We start from the raw sequence: 20,498 nt of genomic DNA on the forward strand, positions 1-20,498 counted from the left end.
ACCAGCTGGCCTGCTGGGTGCCACGTCAGGTGCCACGGAGAGAAATAAGGCGGGAGGGGTAGGGGGCCAGCGTGCAGGGAAGGGCCCGCTGGGAGGCACCTCGCCTGGAGCAGGTGAGGCGGTGAGCTGGGGAGCCTCGTGTCTGCTGCTCTGCGCCGGGACCGTGGTTACCCCGGCGGTCCTAGAACTCAGCCTGCACTGCGGCACAGACTTGCCCAGGCCTCCCACGCGCAGACGGCCGGCCGGCCGGCCTGGGGCTGCTGAGTCTCCAGCGTGGAGGGAACCAACTCCTATAAACAAGCAAAGGCAAGAGGCCCGGGGGGAAGCCGGTGCCCGGCCAGAGGAGAGGCGTGGTCGGAGACCCGTCCTTGACCTGCTGTGCGCATCGGCACCCCCCTCCAGGCGAGGCGCTGGCCTTTGCCGCCGAGCTGGCTGTGGACCAGAGGACAGACGCGCGGGAAGGCCTTAAGGGTTTCCTATTGGCCTAAGCCACCCGGAAGGACTGGCCAGTTCTCAAGCCGGGGCGCCGGGGGAGAGGCGGGTTTGGGGTGCTACGTTTGTGTCCTGGGGCCACAGTAACAAAGCGCCACCAGCCGCGTGGCTTCAAACAAGAGACATGTCGTGTCTCAGTTCTGGAGGCCAGACGTCCGAGATCAATGTGTCCTCAGGGCCGGGCTCCCTCCGGAGAGCCCCGGGGAGGGCCCTTCTTGCCCCGTCCAACTTCTGTCGTATCCCCGGGTCTCTGACCTGCGCCCAGCTCAGCTTCCTCTTCCATGCAGCCCTGTGGCCCCCCACCCCCACCTCCCGAGGGATCACAGGCTCTGGAGTGTGTCTGTGGTGTGGCCGTCCCCAGGTTTGAATAGGAGGGTGAAGGCCACCTCCGCCCCCACATGGACTTTGTTCAGGAGGAAATGTCTAACACCACGTGGTCACTGGAGTAACAATGACAGCCTCTGCGGCTCGTGCACTCTGGGCGCCTTATCCAGTTGCCTCCCTGGGGCGCGAGACCACCGAGGAGGCGTCACCGTGCCCGGTGGATGGTCGGAGCCCGGATCACTCAGCTGGAAGTCATGCTGCTGAGGTTCAGCGGCCCGTGCTCCTCCTTCCAGGCCATTCTGCACGAAGACAGAACAGCAGCCAGAGCGGCACTTGGCAGAGGCCGCGGGCTCTGAGGGCGGGGGCAGGAGGCCAGCCGCCCTGGGTCGCATCGACTGTGGCTTCCAGCCACACCAGCTGTGGCGTGAGGAGAGGGCAGCGGCACTTGCTCTGCCCGCGACGGGGCTTGTCTACACGGCCGTGAGGAGGCCTGGGCACCACAGCCGCCTGAGGCCAGGTCACCTGCTCATCCCTGCATCCGCTCATGAGCGAGGGTGACGGTGCGTGTGCTGTGGGTCAGGCCCCGTTCTGGGCGCTGGTAATCAGCAGAGGCCAAGACGTGAGGGGCCCTGCCCGGCGTGGGGCTTTCACAGGCGGCCTCTGGAGCGACTGTCTCCAAGAATGTCCAACCGGACACATCAGAGGGAGACACAGGGCCCCCTGCTGAGGGTTCGCAAGGCCAGGGACACTGCAGCCTCTGTGGGAGACGCGATGGGGCCAGGCGGGGCTGGGGTGCGGGCCCCCAGGAGCTCCTTCACCTGGGCACCCGGGGGCTGGGAGCGAGAGAGGAAGGCGAGGCTGAGGGCAGACGGGAGGGGCTGGGGAGCACAGGCTGCAGGGGACAGTCCGGTGGCCTGGATTCTGCCCGCTGGTGGGGCCCCGGCCGGCCGGGCAAGAACTTAGCTGCCCTCACGCTGCAGACTTTCAACATCCGTTCCGGTTCCACTGAACGGCGGGGGGGCGGGAGAGTTTTATTTTTTCCCAACACTTCGTCATGAAAGCTTTCAAACACAGAAGCTGAAGGAACGTCTGGGGCAGATCGGCGTGACCGCCACCCACCCCCCCTCCCTCCGGGCAGCCGGGACAGGCGGCCCAGACAAGTGTCCACAGCCCCGGGGGCGAAGAGCCCAGGAGTTTCCCCTCCTTGTTCCGGGGCCGGAAGCTGAGATCCTGGTGTCACAGGCCGCTGCCCCCCCCCCCCCCCCAGCCGCTGGCGTCCTTGTCCCATGGCTGCGGCCCACCTCTGCCTCGACGTCAGGTGCCCTCCGCCTCTGTGTCCCTGGATTTGGGGCCCACCCTAATCTGGGCTCATAACATAATTGCATCACAAAGACCCTTTTTCCAGATGAAGTCCATGCGCCCCACGGACACCTCTTTTGGGGCCACCAAACGGCCAGCAAGGGCTGGGCCCGGGGGGCGGGGCCCTTACCCACGAGTAATGACTCACTAAACACCGAGCCTGCCGGGGGGTGCTGGTGCATGCCGGGCTTTAGGTGCACGCTGGCCACCGCTGCAAATCAAGACGTGGGTCTTAGGAAGTGCGGGGGGTAGGCTGAGGGCTGCGGATGTCGGGGCGACCCGGTGCTCGCCTTGCTCCTCGGCACCGCTCATTTCCGAGCACACACATACGCGGACGATGAAGGTAATTAAACGAGATGAGAATTTAACTTAAAGCCTGACCTACAAACAAGAGAGGCCTGGTGTCCCCGAAAGTCAGTCCTGGGGGGCGGCTGGGGGCAGGTGCAGGAGGCGCTGAGGAGGCGGTTCCCTGTGGTGGGGCTCCCCGGGTTTGCCGTGTGGGGCGCTGGGCCCCAGGAGGGCCGGGATTGAGGGCTGGCTCTGCCTTTGCCTCCCCGATTCCTTCTCGTCCCAGCCGCTACCTCTGACCAGGGGGTGCCAGGCGGCTCCCCAGCTCTCTGAACAGACACGGCCTTGTATGTCCCCGAACGGTGAGGGCGAACCTTGGGCCCGGGCTGTCCACGTGCCCCCCACCCCCACCCCAGCAGAGCCAGCAGCAAGGGAGGTTCCCGTGTCCACGAGGGCACAGGGCATGGAGCCCACGGACCACTGGGACACGGGCCTCAGGCGACGTTCTCACCTGAAATGATGCTCCAGGGCTCAGAGAGAGGGAGCAGTCACCGTCCCTGCTGCCCACCTAATCTGCACGGACTTGTGGCTCAGAGCGGCACGTCTGGGGTCAGACGTCCGAGGCCCACGCGTGGGCCGGGCTGGTCCCTCTGGAGGCTCTGGGGGGAGCGCACCCCCCGCCCCGTGTGCTTTCTGGATGCTGCCCTCATCCTCGGCTCTGCGTCACCCCAGCCTCTGCTGCGGCCTCGACCCCTTCCGGGCCTCACCCTCCCACCTCCGACGGTAAGGGCCCTTTGGGTGACTGGGCCCCTTCCCCGGTCATCCAGGACAGTCTCCCACTGAGGAACCTTAGTTTAACAATCTCTTCAAAGGCCCTTTGCCTGACAATCTGACGTATTCACATTATAAGCACACAGAGCAGGACCTGGTGTCCCTGGGACTCTTCTGCCCACCACACCTGAGTGACACAGAGCCTCACTGGATATTGAAACACGTGCATTTTAGGGGTGCCTGGGTGGCTCGGTCAGTTGAGCGTCCAACTTCGGCTCAGGCCATGATCTCGTGCTTTGTGAGTTCGAGCCCCGCGTCGGGCTCTGTGCTGACAGCTCAGAGCCTGGAGCCTGCTTCCGATTCTGTGTCTCCCTCTCTCTCTGCCCCTCCCCTGCTCATGCTCTGTCTTTCTCTGTCTCAAAAGTAAATAAAGCCATTTAAAAAAAAAGAAAAAAGACCACGTGCATTTTAGCAGTATGTTTGGCAGACTTTCGACGTGTTCTGGGGTGAGCAGCCGCTGAGGCCGGCGGGAGGGAGGCGTGGCCCCGCCCTGTGCCAATCATGAAGGCGGTGGCGGGGGGGGGGGGTCCCCCAGAGAGAGACCCGAGGGCCGTGCCAACAACGTCGTGTCCCACCTTGAGGACAGGTGGCGCCGTGCTGCGCGTGGCCTCGGATGAGTTACGGACCGCTCTGTGTCCCCGATTCCTCACCAGGAACAGTCTGGCTCGGAAGGGGAGCGAGGGCTGAGGCAGGGTGACACCGGCACGGCAGGTGACCTCCAGACACGCCGACAGAGCTCCCCCACCCGTGTGCTCTCCTCCCGTCCGCGTGCAGTGGAACCTGCTCAGGGCCAGCCACCCTGCTGAGAGGAAGCCCCGGCAGCCCACGTGGGGAGAGGCCACGGGGGTGGGGGAGGAACCAAGCCCTCGGCCCCCGGCCACTCACCGCGGACGTGCACCCTCAGCCTGGCCAAGCTCCTCTGGTGACCGAGTCCCGGGCAGAGACGTGCGGGTTCAGGAGCGAAAGAAATGAGTGTGGCGGACTGAGCCGCCGAGTTTCGGGGTGGCTGGTCTAGCGGCGGCAGAAAAGCGACGCACCACGACGCACCGAGCACGGTGTGAGCACGAGGTCAGTGCTCGCAAACGTTGGCCGCTCTGGTCGGGAGGCCCGGGGTCACTGCCGTCCCAGGGGTCCCGTGACACCACGCGACGCTTCCTGGAGGCGGGAGCAAGCGCCACCGGCCGCCAGCGTCCTGGGGGTCCTGGACTGGGCGAAGGCGTGCAGAGGCGCCTCCAACACGCGGAACCGGGGGGGGGGGGTTCGAGGGACGTTGTCTTCCTGGCGCCTCGTGTCCGACTTCCTTGGGGCGCCGTGTCTCCCTTCTGCGACGGTCCACTCTCCCGGGCCCCCCGCCCCCCAGGGCCCTCGGATGGAGGGGAGAAGGGCTTCCTGTGGCCCCCGCCTCTGCAGCAGAGCCCCGCACGGCCCTGGGCCTGGGGACGGCGTGGACACCGGCCGGCACGTCAGATCGGTGCAGGGGTCTCTCCGGGGGTGACCGTGCCGCCAGGGACACTTTGGTTTTCACGTCAGGCGTCTTTCTCCCCCTCTGGGCTCCTCTGCCTCCCCGAGAGGCCTCTGGCGAAGACAGTGGGCCCACCCGCTCATCCGGGATAATCCTATTTTAAGGTCAGCTGATTATCGGCTTTAATTCCATCTGCAGCCTTAATCCCCCTGCCGTGTAACCTAATATATTCATAAATTCTGGGATCAGTGTGGCAGCCAGGCCTCGGCTTAACCTGATCACGTCAGCAGAGACTTCTTCCAAATAAGGTTGCATTCAGGTGCTGGGGGTGAGGGCTTGGGCACATTGTTTTGGGGGCTGTCCGCCCCCCGACGAGAGCTTAGGTGAGCGTGTGACACGCCGTGAGCTCTGTGCGCTGGGTGGCGCGGCGGGGCACGCGCAGGGGCCTGGGGCCAGCCTCCTCACCCTCCGAGAGCCACCTCACCTGTCTCTGGTGTCTCTGCACGGACCTGGAAGGAAGCCTCCCAGCATGACAGCTGTAAGCCTGACCTGGCTGCCAGCTCACAGCCGTCGAGGGGCCCCTCCTGCCCCCGCCGTCTCTTGCTCTCCAGCCCGCTGACCCGATGGCTTCTGCGGCAGCCGCCTCTGGGCTCCCCAAGGACAGGAGGGTTGTTGAGGCCCCTGAGATCTGGGCCAGGAGCTCGTGTGGCATCCCTCCCCACGTCCTAATGGTCAAGGCCGGACACAAGGCGGGCCCTGATCTGGGCTGGGGCACGTGGACCCCAGCTGACGGGGAGACGGCAAAGTTGCACCGGGAGGGGCCTGAGCGCAGGGGACAGCGGGGCCTGGCGGGCCTCGCCTCGCCCCACACCCAGCAGGGCATGCGTGTGGGCCCTTGCTCTGAACTTCAGGAAGCTGTGCTCCTGGCTGACCTCATAGCCCACCCCGTCTGCTGGGTGTGCACTTGCACACGCGTGCTCACGCACTCACACACAGACCCAGGATTTTCCTTATAAAGCTGTAACCCTAAGACTTCAAACACCCATGTTTATTCCAAATACAGGGCTCTCCTGCCCAGGCCATCCGCCTGCATGCTGGTGTGATGCTCAGGGCAGCAAGTCTTCAGCAACCCTCCTGGTGCCCCCTTCATGCCTGGCCCCTGGGGATCCCTGGTCTCTGCATAGGGCCCCTGGGCATCCCTGGTCTTCTCAGGGGTCCCCTGGACACCCCTCGTCTCCGCCGGGGGCCCCTGGGCATCCCGGGTCTCTGCCGGGGGCCCCTGGACACCCCTCGTCTCTGCCGGGGGGCCCTGGGCATCCCGGGTCTCTGCCGGAGCCCCCTGGACACCTCTGGTCTCCGCCGGGGGCCCCTGGGTATCCCGGGTCTCTGCCGGGGGCCCCTGGACACCCCTGGTCTCCGCCGGGAGCCCCTGGACATCCCGGGTCTCCGCCGGGGCCCCCTGGACACCCCTGGTCTCCGCCGGGGGCCCCTGGGCATCCCGGGTCTCCGCCGGGGGCCCCTGGACACCCCTGGTCTCCGCCGGGGGCCCCTGGACACCCCTGGTCTCCGCCGGGGACCCCTGGGCATCCCGGGTCTCTGCCGGGGCCCCTGGGCACCCCTGGTCTCTTCCCTGTGGCCTTGGAGCAGAGAGAAAGCAGGGCCCTACACCAGTCAGCAGCTCTCCTGTCTGAGCAGCCCCAGGCCCCTGGAGACCCCTGCCCCACCTGCTCCCCGAGGCAGCGCTGCCCAGACCCCTGTCTCCCACCACCGGCCTCTGATGTCACGAAGGGGCCAGGGTCTCCGGCTTCCCCGGGGACCCTCCCGGGACGCTGGCCGCCCATCTGCAGCCAGCGCTCTCCTGGCCCCACGGACACCTGTATCTGCGGGGAGGAGCCCTGGGTAGCCTCAGCCCTCTCCCACTGTCTCTGTGAAGCTGGGCTTTCCAGACCTGCTTCCGCCTCGGGCTCCTCACCCCTGTCCCTCAGAGAAGGGCAAATGCCTTCAGGGGCAGGCAGGGGTGAGGAGGGGGCTCCCGGGCAGTGGGAAGGAAGCAGAGATCGGAGGTGGGTCGTGGGTCCCGTGCGGATCTGCGGGCCCGGCCAAGCGGGGGGGTCCAAGGAGCAGGCAGCTCTGGGGACCCCTTCACACCACACACCGTCTCCAGAAGAAAAGCCGCAGTCCTCAGGAACGTCTCTGGAGGCCCGCCCCCGGGCCCCAGGCCCCCACGCTGTGGGCCGGACGTCTCCTTAACCCTTCCCACGCAGGCCAAGGATGGGGGCCCCTGACCACCGGGGCTGGGCGCCCGCTCGCCCTCACCGGGGCCGCTGCCTGCAGGCTGGGGGCAGGGCCAGGCCGGGTGGGGCGCCCCCACGCCTGGCCGTCCGGGGCCCTTGGCGAACCGGCCCCGGGTCTCCCTGGCTGCACCAAATCCCCCTTTGGGGGAGTAACAGGGCCTGCTCGGCTCAGCCCCACTCACTGCAGATGAACGCACTTCCTGAGTCAGCGCGGGGATTCCGGGACTCAGTTCCCTGCCCGACCTCTTGCTGCTGGCTGGTGAGAGGCCGGTCGGTCGGGAACCTGGCTGCTGGGGCCAGCCCTCCCTGGAGCCCCCAGCCCTCCACACGGGACCCCGAGACGTCGGTGGGGCACACGGCTGGCCCCACCGTGCCAGGATCTGGGCCCACAAGAGATGAGCAAGACGGGGCCTCGTGGCCCGGGGGAGCCAAGCTGTGTGGTGGCTGGTGCCTCCTTAGGGGCCTGAGGAGAGCCAGGAGGACTGGCCTGCGAGGCTTCAGGGGTGAGCAGGGGAGGTGACCCGGGAAGGATTCCTGGGGGAGGGGCCGTGTTAGGACTGGGGGCTGAGGAGCAGCCCGAGGCCAGGGGCCGGAAGTGGGTCTTCGCAGATGCCCATTAAGATGAGGTCATATGGGATCAGGGTGGGCCCTGAATCCAGGCACCGGGGTCTTTGTAAGGGGAGGAGGGACACAACGAGGCTGCGAGAAGAGGGCCCTCTGGAGTCCCCAGACGGTTAACGAGCCCACAGGTGAAAACTTAAGTGAGTCAGGGCGCCTTCCGTGGAGACAACAAGCGGGTGTCCGTGCCGTGGAAGAGTGTGCCGTGTAGCTCTCGTGGAGGGAGTGGCTGGGGGTGACCCCTCAGAGGCGGCGCTGGGGACCCCGAGCCCGGGCCTCGGTCCCTCCCTCCATGCTCCGTACCTGCTCCCCGAGGGCCTCAGTAGCTAGGGGGCTGCAGCCCTGGAAACCTTTTCCAGGGACCCGAGGGTCTCGGGGAGGGGATGGAGGGACCGGTGGCCGTGGACATCTTGTCTGGGGACCCCCGGGCCTGACCTCCGAAGCCGTCCATCTGTCCTCCGTGTGCCTTGGGCTGCCCAGGTGGCCCTGCCCGGCCTCCGCCTGTCCCTGGGGGCCAGCGTGCTCAGTGGCCGAGCGCCCCGTGGATGATCCCACCCTGCTCCCTGCCTTCACTGATGTCACAGGGTCACCTGGTGGGGGAGGGGCATGTGTGCAGCGGCCCCTAGGCTCCCCCTGCCACGTTCGTTCCCCTCCCACTACCCTGGCCCGTGGCTTTCTCAGTCCCTCCCATTTAAGAGCATGTTCAGGCTGCGTGCTGTAGAAAATCAATGAAATCCTGGAGAAACCCCCAGAGACCACACACTGGGAAATGCTCTCTATTCAGACACTTGGAGACCAGGGAGCGGATGTGGTCCTGGGGCCAGGAGGGGTAGGGGCAGGCCCCAGAGCCTCCCGGGGAGGGGTGGCCATGGCCCTGCAGGCTGGCCCCAGGGCGAGGTCAGGATGCCTCCCTGCCCCGGCTGCCCACCCCCCAGGTTCACCCTCCTCCCCTCTGGCCCCAGGGCGAGGTCAGGATGCCCCCGCCCCTGCCCCTCCCAGTCTCACTCTCCTCCCCACTGGCCTCTGGGGGGTGGGGGGGACACAGGCCTTGGGGGCTGGGCTCCCAGGGGCAATGAGGCCTGGCCCAGCTCCTGGGGGCCTCCCCCCGGGGTGGTCTGATTACCCCTGCACTGCAGGCCTTCGGTACCCTCCCTGCCAGGAGGTGTCCGCGCAGTGGGGTGGGGGCTCAGAACCTCTTACATCAGCCCATTCAGGTGGCCTGCTTTGAAAACCCAGCCTTCCTGGTGGCTAGTTGTCCCTCCTGGGGGGTACTGGTGCTGCTCCAAGCTGGGTAGATGCAGGTCGTGTGTACTTTGGGCGTCTTGCCCGGTGTTTGATCGATGCGTGCTCAGCAGCGGACGCCGCGAGGGAGCCTCGTGGCCTCTGACGCCAGGCTCCGCTGCTCCCACACAGGCCGGTCTGCCTTCCTGGCCACCCCTGCCCTCTGGGGCCAGCAGCGTGTGGTGGATGCCAGGGTGCCGGAACATCGCCAGGGCAGATGGGGCACCCCACGTCCAGCGGGGCCCCTGAGCAGCTGGGCCAGCGGGTTCAGGCGTCTCCAGGAGGAGATCAGTCCCTCTGGGGCTCTGGCGGACCGTACTTGTCCTGGGGGGTTTAGGACAAGAGGAGCGTTTATTGGCTGTTTCTAGGGCCTGTGGCTCTGGGTGGTGGGTGGGCCGGCTGCATGGGCACCTGCAGGGAGACCCAGTCTGTGCCCTTCTGTGCACTGTGGCTGTGAGACAGGAGTGTGATGGCTGGGGACTCGGTGAGCGTTCGAGGACCCTGTGTGGGAGCCACCGCTGGGATCCCACGTCAGTCTGGAGCCTCTGGGGTTCAGAGGGACCTGGTACCACAGGCAGAGGGCACCCTGTCTGGGGATGGGCAGGGGATGGGGGGCACTGAGCATGTTGGTGGGCACGCAGGGGGGGACTGGCAGGGCACGGGGGGGCATTGAGGGTGTTGGTGGGCATTCAGGGGGCACGGTTCAGTGACAGGACTCACCACCCCCTGCTGTGCCTCCCAGTGTGCAGGGCCATCCTGACAGCCACCCAGCAGGCTCCGGGGTCCGCTGGGGACAACAGCGCAGCAGCTTTGACCGGGGCCCTCATGGGCTGGGGGGCCATATCTTGCTGTCTTCTCCCGACCCGCCTCCCTCCCTAGGAGCAGCTGTCTACGGCCTCAGATCCTGACCCACCAGACACGGGCCAGCCCCTGGGACAGCCCGAAGTCCCGTGCGTGGCTCACACGTCAGTGCCCGGCCCGGTATGGGTCAGTGGCCAAGGGGTGCCCAGACGACAAGACTGAGCCGGGATGCCAGCCAGGACTTCTGCAGACCCCCGGTGATGGGGTGCGGGCTTGTCACCTGCTGAGCCCTCCACCTCTCCAGCTCCTCACATGCCCCCCACAAAGCCCACAAACGGCCCTCTGCAGACTGGACAGCAGCACAGAGCCTGGGGGATCCCCGGCCACGGAGGCAGCCGATTTCGCACCCGAGACAGACAGCGAAGTGAATGCATATTTCACACGGGTCAGAAATGGAGTGGTCCTGGTGACCCCCCCAACTTTGCAGGTGACAGGGAAGGAATTATGCCGTCTCCTCCGCATGTGCACCAGGATCAGGTCAGTGGAGGCACCGAGGTCGCGGGTATGGGGTCTGCGCTCGCCCTGTTCTGACCCCAGGAGGGCCTGGGGAGTGTCTGGGCTCTGAGGACGCCCTACCCCCACCGTTTCTCCACCGTCAGCGCGGGCAGCAGCAGCCTGTCCCGCAGACCCTTACGGGCCAGGAGACGGGACCTCCCTGGTAGAATGGGCAGGAGCAGGGCAGCCCCTGTGTCCCCAACAATGATTAGTGTCACGAGGTGCGGCCAGACGGGGCCTGGAGCAGCCTCCCCGAGCTGGGCTCGCGCTCGCCTGGGCACGTCCCACGGGGCACAGCTCCCGGGTCCCCACTCCCCCGTGTGCAGGGGCAGCCCCCATTGGCCCTATTTCAGGGTCGACGGTGGTGACCCTCCGGCATCCTCTGGGTCCCTCGACACCTGTTTCAAGCACCCGCCTGGATGACGGGTCCCGCTACCACGAATGACCCTCGCCTCCTGTCCCCAGGCTGCACCCCATCGGCCTGGCCTCGGGGCTCCTACTCTGGCTTGCTGCCGCTCCTGTGTCCTGACACCCTGCGTCTGCTTTGCTGAAAATCGGCGACTCTGGTTAAATCCAGGTCTCTTTCTGTTCTTGGCCTCTTTCGGCTGAGTCACTGCAGGGAAACAGGAGTGATGTGCCAACTGGTCTCGCTTTAGGCTCACGGCCACAGAGCTCCAGGCAGCTCTCTGGGCTGCGGGCTGTGTTGGAGGCCGGCTCTCCTCTCCCCTGAACACCCCCCTCCCCGCCCCCGCCGACTTGAGACCTCGCTTCCTGTTTCACAAGAGCAGAAGCTGCTGAAAGAGGGCTTTCCCAGCCCTGCAGCCAACGGCCTTGTGACTTGTGCCCGTGAACCCCAGCCCCTTGGGGGGGATGGGCTGGCAGCAGCTCCGGGAGGCCCTGGCCCACCCACACCCCCTCCAGCTGCCGCGCATTTCCAGGTCGAGGTGCACCTGTGGTCTCCTGCCGCGGCCCCTCAGGGCACAGCCTCCCCTCGCTCACTCCCCTGCAACCACAGGGTCTTTGCACTGCTGTTCCTTGGCTCCATCCTTGATCCAAACCCCGTCTCCGAAGCCACGGCCCGAGAGCCCTGCACCGGCACCAGCCTGTCCGGAAGGGGACCTCGCCGTACTTGAATGCTCCCTGGCCGAAGTCGTGACCATTGCAGTGATGTCCCGGGGTTTGTTTTGTGACGAGGTCGATGGGACAAGGGAGTGTGGGCCCAGCCTCCCCGGCACAGGCTCTCCACCACCATCTCCCCTGCCAGACCCTGGCTGGCCGCCCCAACGGGGGCCTGGGCGAGGGCGGAGGGGTCAGGGCGAGGGTCAGGGTCAGGACTGGGGGCTCCCCCTGCAGGGCAGGGTGTCAGCAGGAGGTTGTCTTAGTGCCGGATCCGGGAACCACACGTGGCCCGGTGCGGAGATTTAATTCCTTAAGGGTCGCCCACCCGTTCTGGGTGGTGGTGTGGGTCTGTGGGGAGATGCCTAATCCGACTCCCCCTATTCCTGCCCCAGCCATCAGACTCTCGGGGCACCTGGCGATTGTCCGGTCCCAGGGCTGGCCCACGTTGAAAGGGCTGGGCTCTGGGCGCCCGGGAGGGGCCACGCGGGTCCCACAGAAACCCCCAGGCCTGGGGCTCTCCCTCTCGTCAGCTGGGCACCGGGGGCCTCGCTGTCCTGAGGGTGGAGTGACCGTCCCTGATTCCGCTGCTGCGGAGGGAAAAGCCAGGCCTGTGTGTGAACCTCGCCTGCTGGTTTTCTGTGTCTGATGACGTGACTCCTGGGCCTCGCTGTCCTCAGGGTGGAGGGACCGTCCTCCTGGACTAGCCGATTCCCAGGGGCAGCAGACGGCCTGCCCGAGGGGCTCCCTTGGCGTGCAAACCACCCGGCCCAGGACAGCCTCCGGCCCAGCCTCCTCCACCCTGGCCTCCTGGCCCCGAATGCCCCCCGTGGCCTGGCTGCCCCACCTCTGGGCCCCCGAGGAACACGCTCTTCTCAACGGCAGCCGGGCCCTGACCTGCCGGCCCGGCCCAACCTCACATTTCCTATCAAATCTCGCTGTTTGGCAACAGCCCCCAGAGAGCAGCCTGACAATAGGCTCCAAGCTTTGGGGGACCCGTTCCTCCTGTGACTTTCCCTGGACGGGTGTGTGCTTTCCCTGTGGCAGGTCGAGGCACCCTCGGGGACCAGCCGCACGACGCGAAGCACGCGGTTTCGGCGACGCTGGCTGTGAATCACAGGCTCTGTCGCGTGCGTTTGAAACTGGCGTCACAGGGGGTAACGGAACAGCACAGTTCGTGCTTATAATTTCGATTTTTTATTTAGTGAGAACGGCATCAAATACCGAGTGGAAAACCCTCTGTGAGCAGAAAGGGACGGAGGGAGGAAGGCTGTGGAAGAAAAAAACCCCTCTCATTTGGTGCCTGTAACGGCACCGTTTCCACGTTTTGAGTTTTGCACCGGGCCCCACAGATTACACGGCCGGTCCACGGCACTGCGTTCGGTGCCCGGTGGGCGTTGCCGTGGTGATGGTGCGGCTTCCGTGTGGGCGCTGGGTGCTGTTGCCAACGGCACGGCGTGGGCGGTGCTGAGCAGAGCCGGCGTCTGAGAGGTTTTCAGGGAAAGGACTCGGGAGCACCTCTCGCCTCTGGCCCGTGTGCGTCTGGGCTCACGGCTGTCTTCGGGGGCCGTGGCGAGGTCCCTCTTGCTTCCTGCCGCTGTATCTCCCAGGCTACCAGAAGGAAACAGGCTTCACATAAAGGAATGTCATACACGAAAATTTGCAGACGTGCGGGCAAGGCTGAGGGACCCCCAGAGACAGGCAAGAGCCGGGAGCCTCACCTCTCCTGAAGCGACAGGCAGGGAGCACTCTTTCCTCCAGCCCGGGAGGACCCCGGGAGGGACCCGGGAGGGGACGCCCACCAAGACTGGGCGGTCAGCACAGGAGCCGGTGGGCAGGGGGGCCGGGAGATGCGGCCGTAAAGCGTTTCCCGAACAGCAAGGTGGCCTAAGGTGGAGAAGGGCTTGGGCAGTAGGGTGGGTCCCATGTTGACCAGCCACACGCCAGCCCATCCAGGAAGGACCCATCCCAGCATCTCTCCACAGCCTGCAGCTTTGGGGGCAAAACCTGGAACACGTCTGGGGAAGATACCCTCAGAAAGTGCTCTCCGAATACCCCAAGCACAGCACTGGATCCTATCTGCCTTTGGGGGAGTTGGGCTCACTGCTTGGGAGGAGGGCACACAGAGGTGCCCCATGACCTCAGGTCAGCTTCCGGGAGTCCCCCGCCCGATGCCTTGCCAGCTTGGAGCTGGGCCCCCACCCTCAGACCTCAGGAAGCCACCCCCCCCCCCCCCCCCCCCCCCGCTGGGGTCTCGTGCCACCAGGCTGAGGACTGTTAATCACTCCGTTAATGACTCAGCCCTCAGGGTTCCCCCGGCTCTGCCAGCCCCTCCTCAAGCCAGGACCGCAGCTCCGCAGTGTAACACGAAAAATGTGGCAAATCACTATTGTTCACGATGGTTAACCCATCCCGGCAGTGACGGCGCAGGTTATCAAGTTACTCCGAAGGGCAGCACATAGTGGGGAGTGTTTGCTGGTGAACAGGGCTGCTGTCACCGCCATCCGGGGGCTGGGGCAGGACGCAGGGATCTGGAGGCTGCGGACAGGACAAGGGAGCCCTCTGGAAGATGCTGTAACCCGCACGTGCTCCGGAGGGTTCTCTGGAGGGTTCTCTATTTCCTCTCCTTCTCTCCTCCAGCCAGAGCTTCCCCAGAGAGGCAGATGCCTCTGGAGGCGGGGAGGCCAGGGAAGCCGGGGGAGACCTGTGCAGGGGGACTTGTGGGTTCTGGCAGGCCCCGGGGGCAGCACCGATCAGCCACCCCTCCCCCACCCCGGGAGAAGCCTCCGCCCTGGACTCTGGGAGCCCGCAGGACGGGACCTGCCCCGACCCTGGACCTCGGAAGACCCGCCCCAGGCAGGCCTTCCTCTTGTGCATACGAGCGTGCCCATGTGTGGGTAATGTGCCCGAGCGCACGGCTGCACACACGCGGGGCCCGGCCCCCGGCTGCCGCGGGGCTCTGTCTGGGCCCAGACCGAACAACCGTACTCTGTTCGGTGGAGGTGGGGGCAGGTCGCGAGGCGGGGCCTCCTCTTAAATGCCTTTGGCGAGGCGCCCAACAGCAGGGAGGAAGTGAGGCTCTGAGGCTCTGAGGCCTTGCTCTGGAAGAAAAGCCCCCAAACAGCTGCAGCCCAGCCCCCTGGGCCCCACTTGGCAGCGTCTCCCGGCGGGTGGGGGGGCGGCCTCTGAGCTGCTGGCTCTGGAGACGCAGGTGGCGGCCGAGGGCCCTCCGTGCGCCCGGGAAGCGGAGGCCCCAGGGGCCGCCTGCCCGAGGGGCCGAGCCTCCCCGCTGGGATACGGGCTCGTGTAGGGCATCGGGAAACCGGGCAGCCTGCGCCCCACGCGCTGGTCCGGGGCGTGGCTCCCCCACTGGTGGCAGGACCCAGGCGCTGTGCCCACCGGCACGAGAACAGCTCCATCTACCCCCCCCCCACCCGAGGACGAAGGTGCTTTCACAGCAGCAGGTGGGACTGTCTATCGTTGCTGCTTCAAAGTCCACGTTTTCGTCTTGCCGGAGTCGAGTGGCAGGGTCCTCGTGGGCACGGGACGAGTGGCAGAGCAGGCTCACGAGGCCCCTCTTACTGGTGGGCGCATCCCGGCCGCCGCTATGGAGCCAGAGCCCCAAATCAAGGGCTCGCTCTCTCTGGAGGCTCCGGGACATTTGTTCCCGTCCCTCCCGGCTCCCGGTGCTGCGGTGGCCTTGCTGTCCCCCGTGTGTAGACGCCTCCCTCCACCTCTGCCTCTGGCTTCGTGTGGTGACTCCTCTGTGCTTCTGTTTCCTCCTCCGGTAAGACGCCGCTCGCTCGCTCGCTCGCTCGCTCGCTCGCCGCATTCAGGGCCCACCCTCCTCCGGATGACCTCATCTTAACCAATCGCGTCTGCAAAATCTCCCAGATAATGTCACGGTCTGGGACCCCAGGGGACACGCACGTTGGGGAGACACCGTCCGACCCGACTCAGGACACACATCCATACTTACCCGCGCGGCGCTCCGTGGGACGGGCGCAGACGTGGAAGATGTGCGCACAGGGGCAGCGACTTGCCCAAGGCCCCTCGGGGCAGACACTCTCCCGTTACCCCCGGCTGCACCACCAACCACCGAGGGGGTGGCGCAGTACCTCGAGCACGCTGACTTGTGTCAGGAACTTGGGCCGGGCCGGCGGGGGGCGGGGAGCTGCTGCGTGCTGGGGTCAAGCTCCTCTCTCGGGGGCAGCTGGCTGTCAGAGCGGCCTCAGCAGGACGCTGGCCTCTCCCCGTGGAGACGCGGTTCCCAGCACAAGCGTCTGTGGCGCAGAGAGAAAAGCAGGTGGACACTGGCCGTCGTTCCAGGTGTGCCCAGGTGTGAGCAGGTGTGCTGGGTGCCAGGCCCAGGAGTACGTGGACGTCAGCCTGGTTTGCCTCAGGCCGCTGCTGCCCGAAGTCTGGTGTGGGAGGTCTCTAACCAAGCGCCCACACGGAGCGCGGAGGACCCTCCAAACCCTTGGCATCCAGCCCAGAGCCAGGGCTCAGAGGCGGGGGTGGGCAGGACGGTCCCACACTGCCACCTGGTGGTCGCCGCCCCAGCACAGGGGGATTCTGGGTCCCCGGTCCATAGCACGCCTGTGGCTTCTCCAGGCCCAGGGTGTGGACGGGACAAACCCTGCTCTGGGGGTCTCAGGACCCCCCAGGCTCCTTCACTTTCTGTTTCCTCCTGTGCTGGGCACTGTCACCCAGGAGCTGTAGGGAAGAATTCGGGAGCCTCCGTAGGCACCCAGACCCCCAAACAGGGAAGAAGCCCCACAGAGGAAGAGCTGCCACAGCTCGGGGGCTCCCCGCCTCTCCGGGCCGCCTTTCCCTTCCTGACGGGCGGTGGATGGGCCGACTCTTCACGCAGGGTGCAGAGGTCAGCAGCCGCTTGCCAACAGGACAGACGGAGGGGCCGGGCCGGGCGGGGCAGGGTGGGCGGCTGGGCATGCATCCATGAACAGGTGCTAATGGCTTCAGGATGCGTTTCCAACCTTGCCCAGCGGGAGTTTCCTGCCATGCTCGACCTCCTCAACCTCCTCCTCCTGTCATGACCCCACATGCCCCCATGCCCCCATTCACTCCCATCCTGGGAGTCGGGACGTGACTGGCACACAGGCCAGTCTCCCCCCGGGACTTTCACTCTGGGGAGGGGGAGGCTCATTACAAGTCAGTCTGGGGGGCAAGTGCCCTGAGACGTGACCGGGAGGCTTTGGGCGGGCGGTCCAGGAAGGAGGTGACCAGTGAGGGAGAGCAGGCGTGCAGAACAGGGAGGTGGGGAGGAGCCAGCGGGCCCACAGGCGCCAAGGACAAAAGGCTTTCCTCCTGGGTGACGGCCCTCAGGGACTGCTGCTCCGGCCGAGGGCTGCTTCTGCTTTTCTGGGCCTCCGGAGAACAGAGAGGGTGCTGTGGTGCCTCAGTTTCCCTGCAATCTCGTCTTCGAGGTGTTTGTGACTCTACTTGGCGCTCAGTCCGGGACTATTTTGCAAGGAAGGTACGGAAGGAAGCCAGTTGTCGGCCCCAGATCCCCTCTCGGTCACGGTCACGGTCACGGGCAGAGCAGGATAGCCGCCGTGTCCGGGTGAACAGAGGGCAGGGACCTAGTCTCTGGCACCCCACCCCCACCATTGCCCTGAGCAGTGGGATATTGTCCCTAACCTGATTACTGGCCCTGCCACTGCCTCCAGTCTTAAAGAGGATTAAATGGGAGGGTTGGCGGGTTCAGGGACCCGGGCGCCTCCGAGGCAAAGCGGCTGCAATCATGCAGCGATTGGCTAGTTTAGTTGCAGGGACTGTGGCCTGGAGGTCAGGGACAGGTCAGGGACGGCTTGCAGTTAACAGGCGTTGGGTGGGCGTCTGCCCTGAGGTGTCTGCGCTGGGGGCTCTGGGTCTTGGGTTTTTACCCCCTCCCTCCTCACCTCCCTCTTCTGCTGAGGGGCCCATGTGGGTGGGGCTGGTCAGCCCCATCTGAGGTCGGCACGGCCCCATCACTAGGCCGAAAACCAAGGCGTCTCTCTTGGTCCCTTGGCCCAAAGATCCTGTTTTTTCCAGCATTTTCAAAAAGGGTGCAAATCCAGGGGCACCTGGGTGGTTCAGTCGGTTAAGCATCCACACTCTTGGTTTGGGCTCAGGTCATGATCTCTCAGTTCATGCGTGGGTTTGAGCCCCGCACCAGGCCCTGCACTGTCAGCACAGTCTGCTTGGGATTCTCTCTCCGTCTCTCTCAAAAATAAATAAACATTAAAAAGAAAAAAAGGGGGCAGGGGCGCCTGCGTGGCTTAGTCGGTTGAGCGTCTGACTTCAGCTCAGGTCGTGATCTCACAGTCCGTGAGTCCCAGCCCCGCGTTTGGCTCTGTGCCCACACCTCGGAGCCTAGAGCTGCTTCGGATTCTGTGTCTCCCTCTCTCTGCTGCTCCCCCGCTCACACTCTGTCTCTCTCTCTCTCAAAAAATGAATACATATTAAAAAAAAAAAAAAAAGTGTGCAAATCCAGCCTCTTCCCAGGACACCCACCGGCCCCCATGCTCCTGCTGCCTGGGCCTGGCTGGTGCTGGTCCCTGAGTGGGGCTGGGACTCGCCTCCGATGACCAGAAGGCAAACGCCATGGGAGTCACGTTAGGGTATAAAGACTCTGGCTCCTGTCTGTCTGTCCCTCCTGCTCTGCTTCCTCCGTCTGATGGAGCCAGCAGCCGCCGCCTTGACAGAGGCCCCCGGGAGAGGCCCTCAGACAGGGGACCGAGGATGGTGTCCGGCTGAATCCTGCTTCGAGGCCTGTGCGTAAGCTCGCATGGGGGTCCCTCCCCGGTGGAGTCTTCAGACGGGCCTCGGCCCCGCCGACGCCAGCTGCGGCCCGTGAGGGACCCGGAGCCAGAGGACCCGATAGTCCCAGCAGATACAGGCACGGGAGCTGCTGGTCTGGGGTCGCTTGCTACACAGCAATGGACAGCTTCCAGACACAACTACTCACTTCTCACACAGCCCAGTGCCCGTTCACACCCCAGCAAAGTCCTTCCTGCCGCCGTCTCTGGCTTGCTTGCCCCCCGGTGCCCCTTCTCCTCCAGCCACGCCATGCCTTCTGGTTTTTCGACCTTCCAAGTGCTTCTGTCTCAGGGCCTTGGCACTGGCTGTTCCCTCTGCCTGGGATGCTTTTCCCTCGAGATGTGCGAGTAGCTGGCTCCCTCTCCCCCTTCGGGCCATCACCGCCTTACTTCCCCTGCGTATCGGTCCCCATGGCATCCATCGGCACCCGCACTGCCTTCTGCCTCCCTGCCCTGTGCCGGGATGGCAGGCGGTTCTCCGTGCGTGCCCAGTCCCCCCGCGGCTGCACCCGACCAGGGTCAGCAGACGCTCAGTAAATGTCTGTTGAATGAACAGGGAGACAGAGGCTGAATCCAGTCAGCCCAGCAGAAACCAACTTCTGGGGCTCAGCTGACATCGGGTGTTCCACATGCATTCATTTTTTATCTTGAGAGAAAGAAAGAGAGAGGGAGAAGGAGAGAGAGAGAGAGAGAAAATCTCTGCTGTCAGCACAGAGCCTGATGCAGGGCTCGAACCCACGACCCGGGGACACGACCTGAGCCTAAATCAAGAGTAGGATGCTCAACCAACCGAGCCACCCAAGGCGCCTGCACACGTATCTATTGGGTTCAGTCTCTGTGTCCTACGGGATGCAGACGGGGGTTCGAAATCCTGAGCATATTGGAGGAAACTTAATCCACAGGCCTACCCTGCGTGTTTCTGTTCCCATGACGTCCCGGGGAGGAACCGGAAGGAAGGAGGGGGCCGGACACCGTGGCACCTGGACACCCACACCAGCTGGGTGGTCGGAGTCCTTGCAGCCTGTGACCGCGGGGCCGAGGCGGCCGCCTCCCGGCGGGTCTTCTGCGTCCCTCGCGCTGTCCTGTGCGGAAGGGAGCCCTTTGCAACAAGCATCCCAGCCCTCCCTCCCTATCTTCTCCGTAGAAAGTCACGATGTGCTGACGGGAGCGGCCGCCTGCCTGGCCCCTGAGCGCACGAGCCCCCCAGGGCCCGCCGTGCTGGAGTGAGAAGCAGCCCCTGCCGTGCCAGGTCACCTACGTGTGGGGGTCACTCGGTGCTGCGGGGCGCAGGCCGCCCCGCCCGCCGCGAGAACCGCGTGGCAGGGGCCCACGTGCAGGGAGGAAGCCAGGCCGCAGGCCCCGCACGACGGCAGCCCTTGGGAAAAGCGGGGAGGAAGGTGCCCGCGGCCGTCGCCTGCATTGGCCAAGATGCGAGAAGGAGCCAGACCAGACGGGAGCTGCCAGCGTGGAGCGAGAGCGAGAGAGGACGAGGCTCCGAACGTCGTCCCGCCCGATGCCGGGACGCTGGCAGGTTTCCAGGTCCCCGAGTCCGGCCAGATCCGACAGGGTGCGGGTGGCCCCCTGGACGCCGCGGCTGGCCCACGTGCATTCTGGGACGCCGGAGGCGCCAGCAGCACGTTGCGGGCGACAGGGAGCGGGCAGAGGAATCCACCTCAGATGAGAGGTGTCCCTCGTAGGCCCGGAAAGGGGCCTCCCAAGCAGGCATCCCCCAGAGGCCCCGGCTCGGTAGGGCTGAAATATGGGGCCGACCCGCCGGGGAGACAGGAGGGACGGTGAGCAGAATTAAGTGATCCGGAAGGCACACCTGTGAGCCTTGCCAGCCGTGCACAGAGAACCCGGCCTCCTGTTCCAGACCCGCTTTGGCCAGTGACCTTTAAAGGCCATTTCACGGGGTTTCCTGTGCTGGTGGCCGAGAGGGGTGTCAGCCGGGGCTCCCGGTGCCCCCCCCCCCCCCCCGCCCCGTGAACTCTGCCGCCCCACCCTGGACACACAGGGAGTGAGGGTGCCACCTTTGACGTGTGGGATCATGGTGGCGGTGGCTTGAGGCACAGCCCAGCCCAGCGGGACTGGGGCGCTTCCCAAGCGTGAGTGGGGTCGGCCTCTCGAGACTGCTTTGGAGACAGTGGGCACAGGGCTGTTTCTCGGGAAGACTCAGAACTCCTTACTCCTACATCCGTCAGACACAACGAGAGGCAGATGGGGCCTGGGGGATGGGCACAGGGGATTGGGGTGGGA

The 20,498-nt window shown here is 65.5% G+C and overlaps 1 protein-coding gene and 1 long non-coding RNA gene across 2 annotated transcripts; both read right to left on the minus strand.

Moving 5' to 3' along the window:
- Window positions 1-12,602: 12,602 nt before the first annotated feature.
- On the minus strand, window positions 12,603-13,185 carry LOC122203901. Its single transcript, XR_006195390.1, has 2 exons — window positions 13,143-13,185; window positions 12,603-13,050 (listed from the first exon to the last, which is right to left on the minus strand). It is a non-coding gene; the product is annotated as an uncharacterized LOC122203901 (long non-coding RNA).
- Window positions 13,186-13,680: 495 nt separating this feature from the next.
- Window positions 13,681-15,204, minus strand: LOC122203897 (polyadenylate-binding protein, cytoplasmic and nuclear-like). Its single transcript, XM_042911080.1, has 2 exons — window positions 14,410-15,204; window positions 13,681-13,959 (listed from the first exon to the last, which is right to left on the minus strand). Exons 1-2 carry the CDS (start codon window positions 14,838-14,840, stop codon window positions 13,824-13,826), a joined length of 567 nt encoding a protein of 188 aa, XP_042767014.1. The 5' UTR covers window positions 14,841-15,204; the 3' UTR covers window positions 13,681-13,823.
- Window positions 15,205-20,498: the final 5,294 nt, after the last annotated feature.

This window comes from Panthera leo, chromosome D3 (genome assembly GCF_018350215.1).
Source record: "Panthera leo isolate Ple1 chromosome D3, P.leo_Ple1_pat1.1, whole genome shotgun sequence".
In the NCBI taxonomy this organism is placed as follows: Eukaryota; Metazoa; Chordata; class Mammalia; order Carnivora; family Felidae; genus Panthera; species Panthera leo.

What these genes read in the sequence shown, in the direction of transcription:
- LOC122203897 (XM_042911080.1), bottom strand. Translation starts at nt 14,840, where the DNA reads ATGGAGCTGTTCTCGTGCCGGTGGGCACAGCGCCTGGGTCCTGCCACC. An exon ending in CCCCACCTCCACCGAACAGA is followed by an intron (nt 13,960 to 14,409) that starts GTACGGTTGTTC and finishes TCCTGTCCGCAG; the next exon opens with CCTCCAGATCCCTGCGTCCT.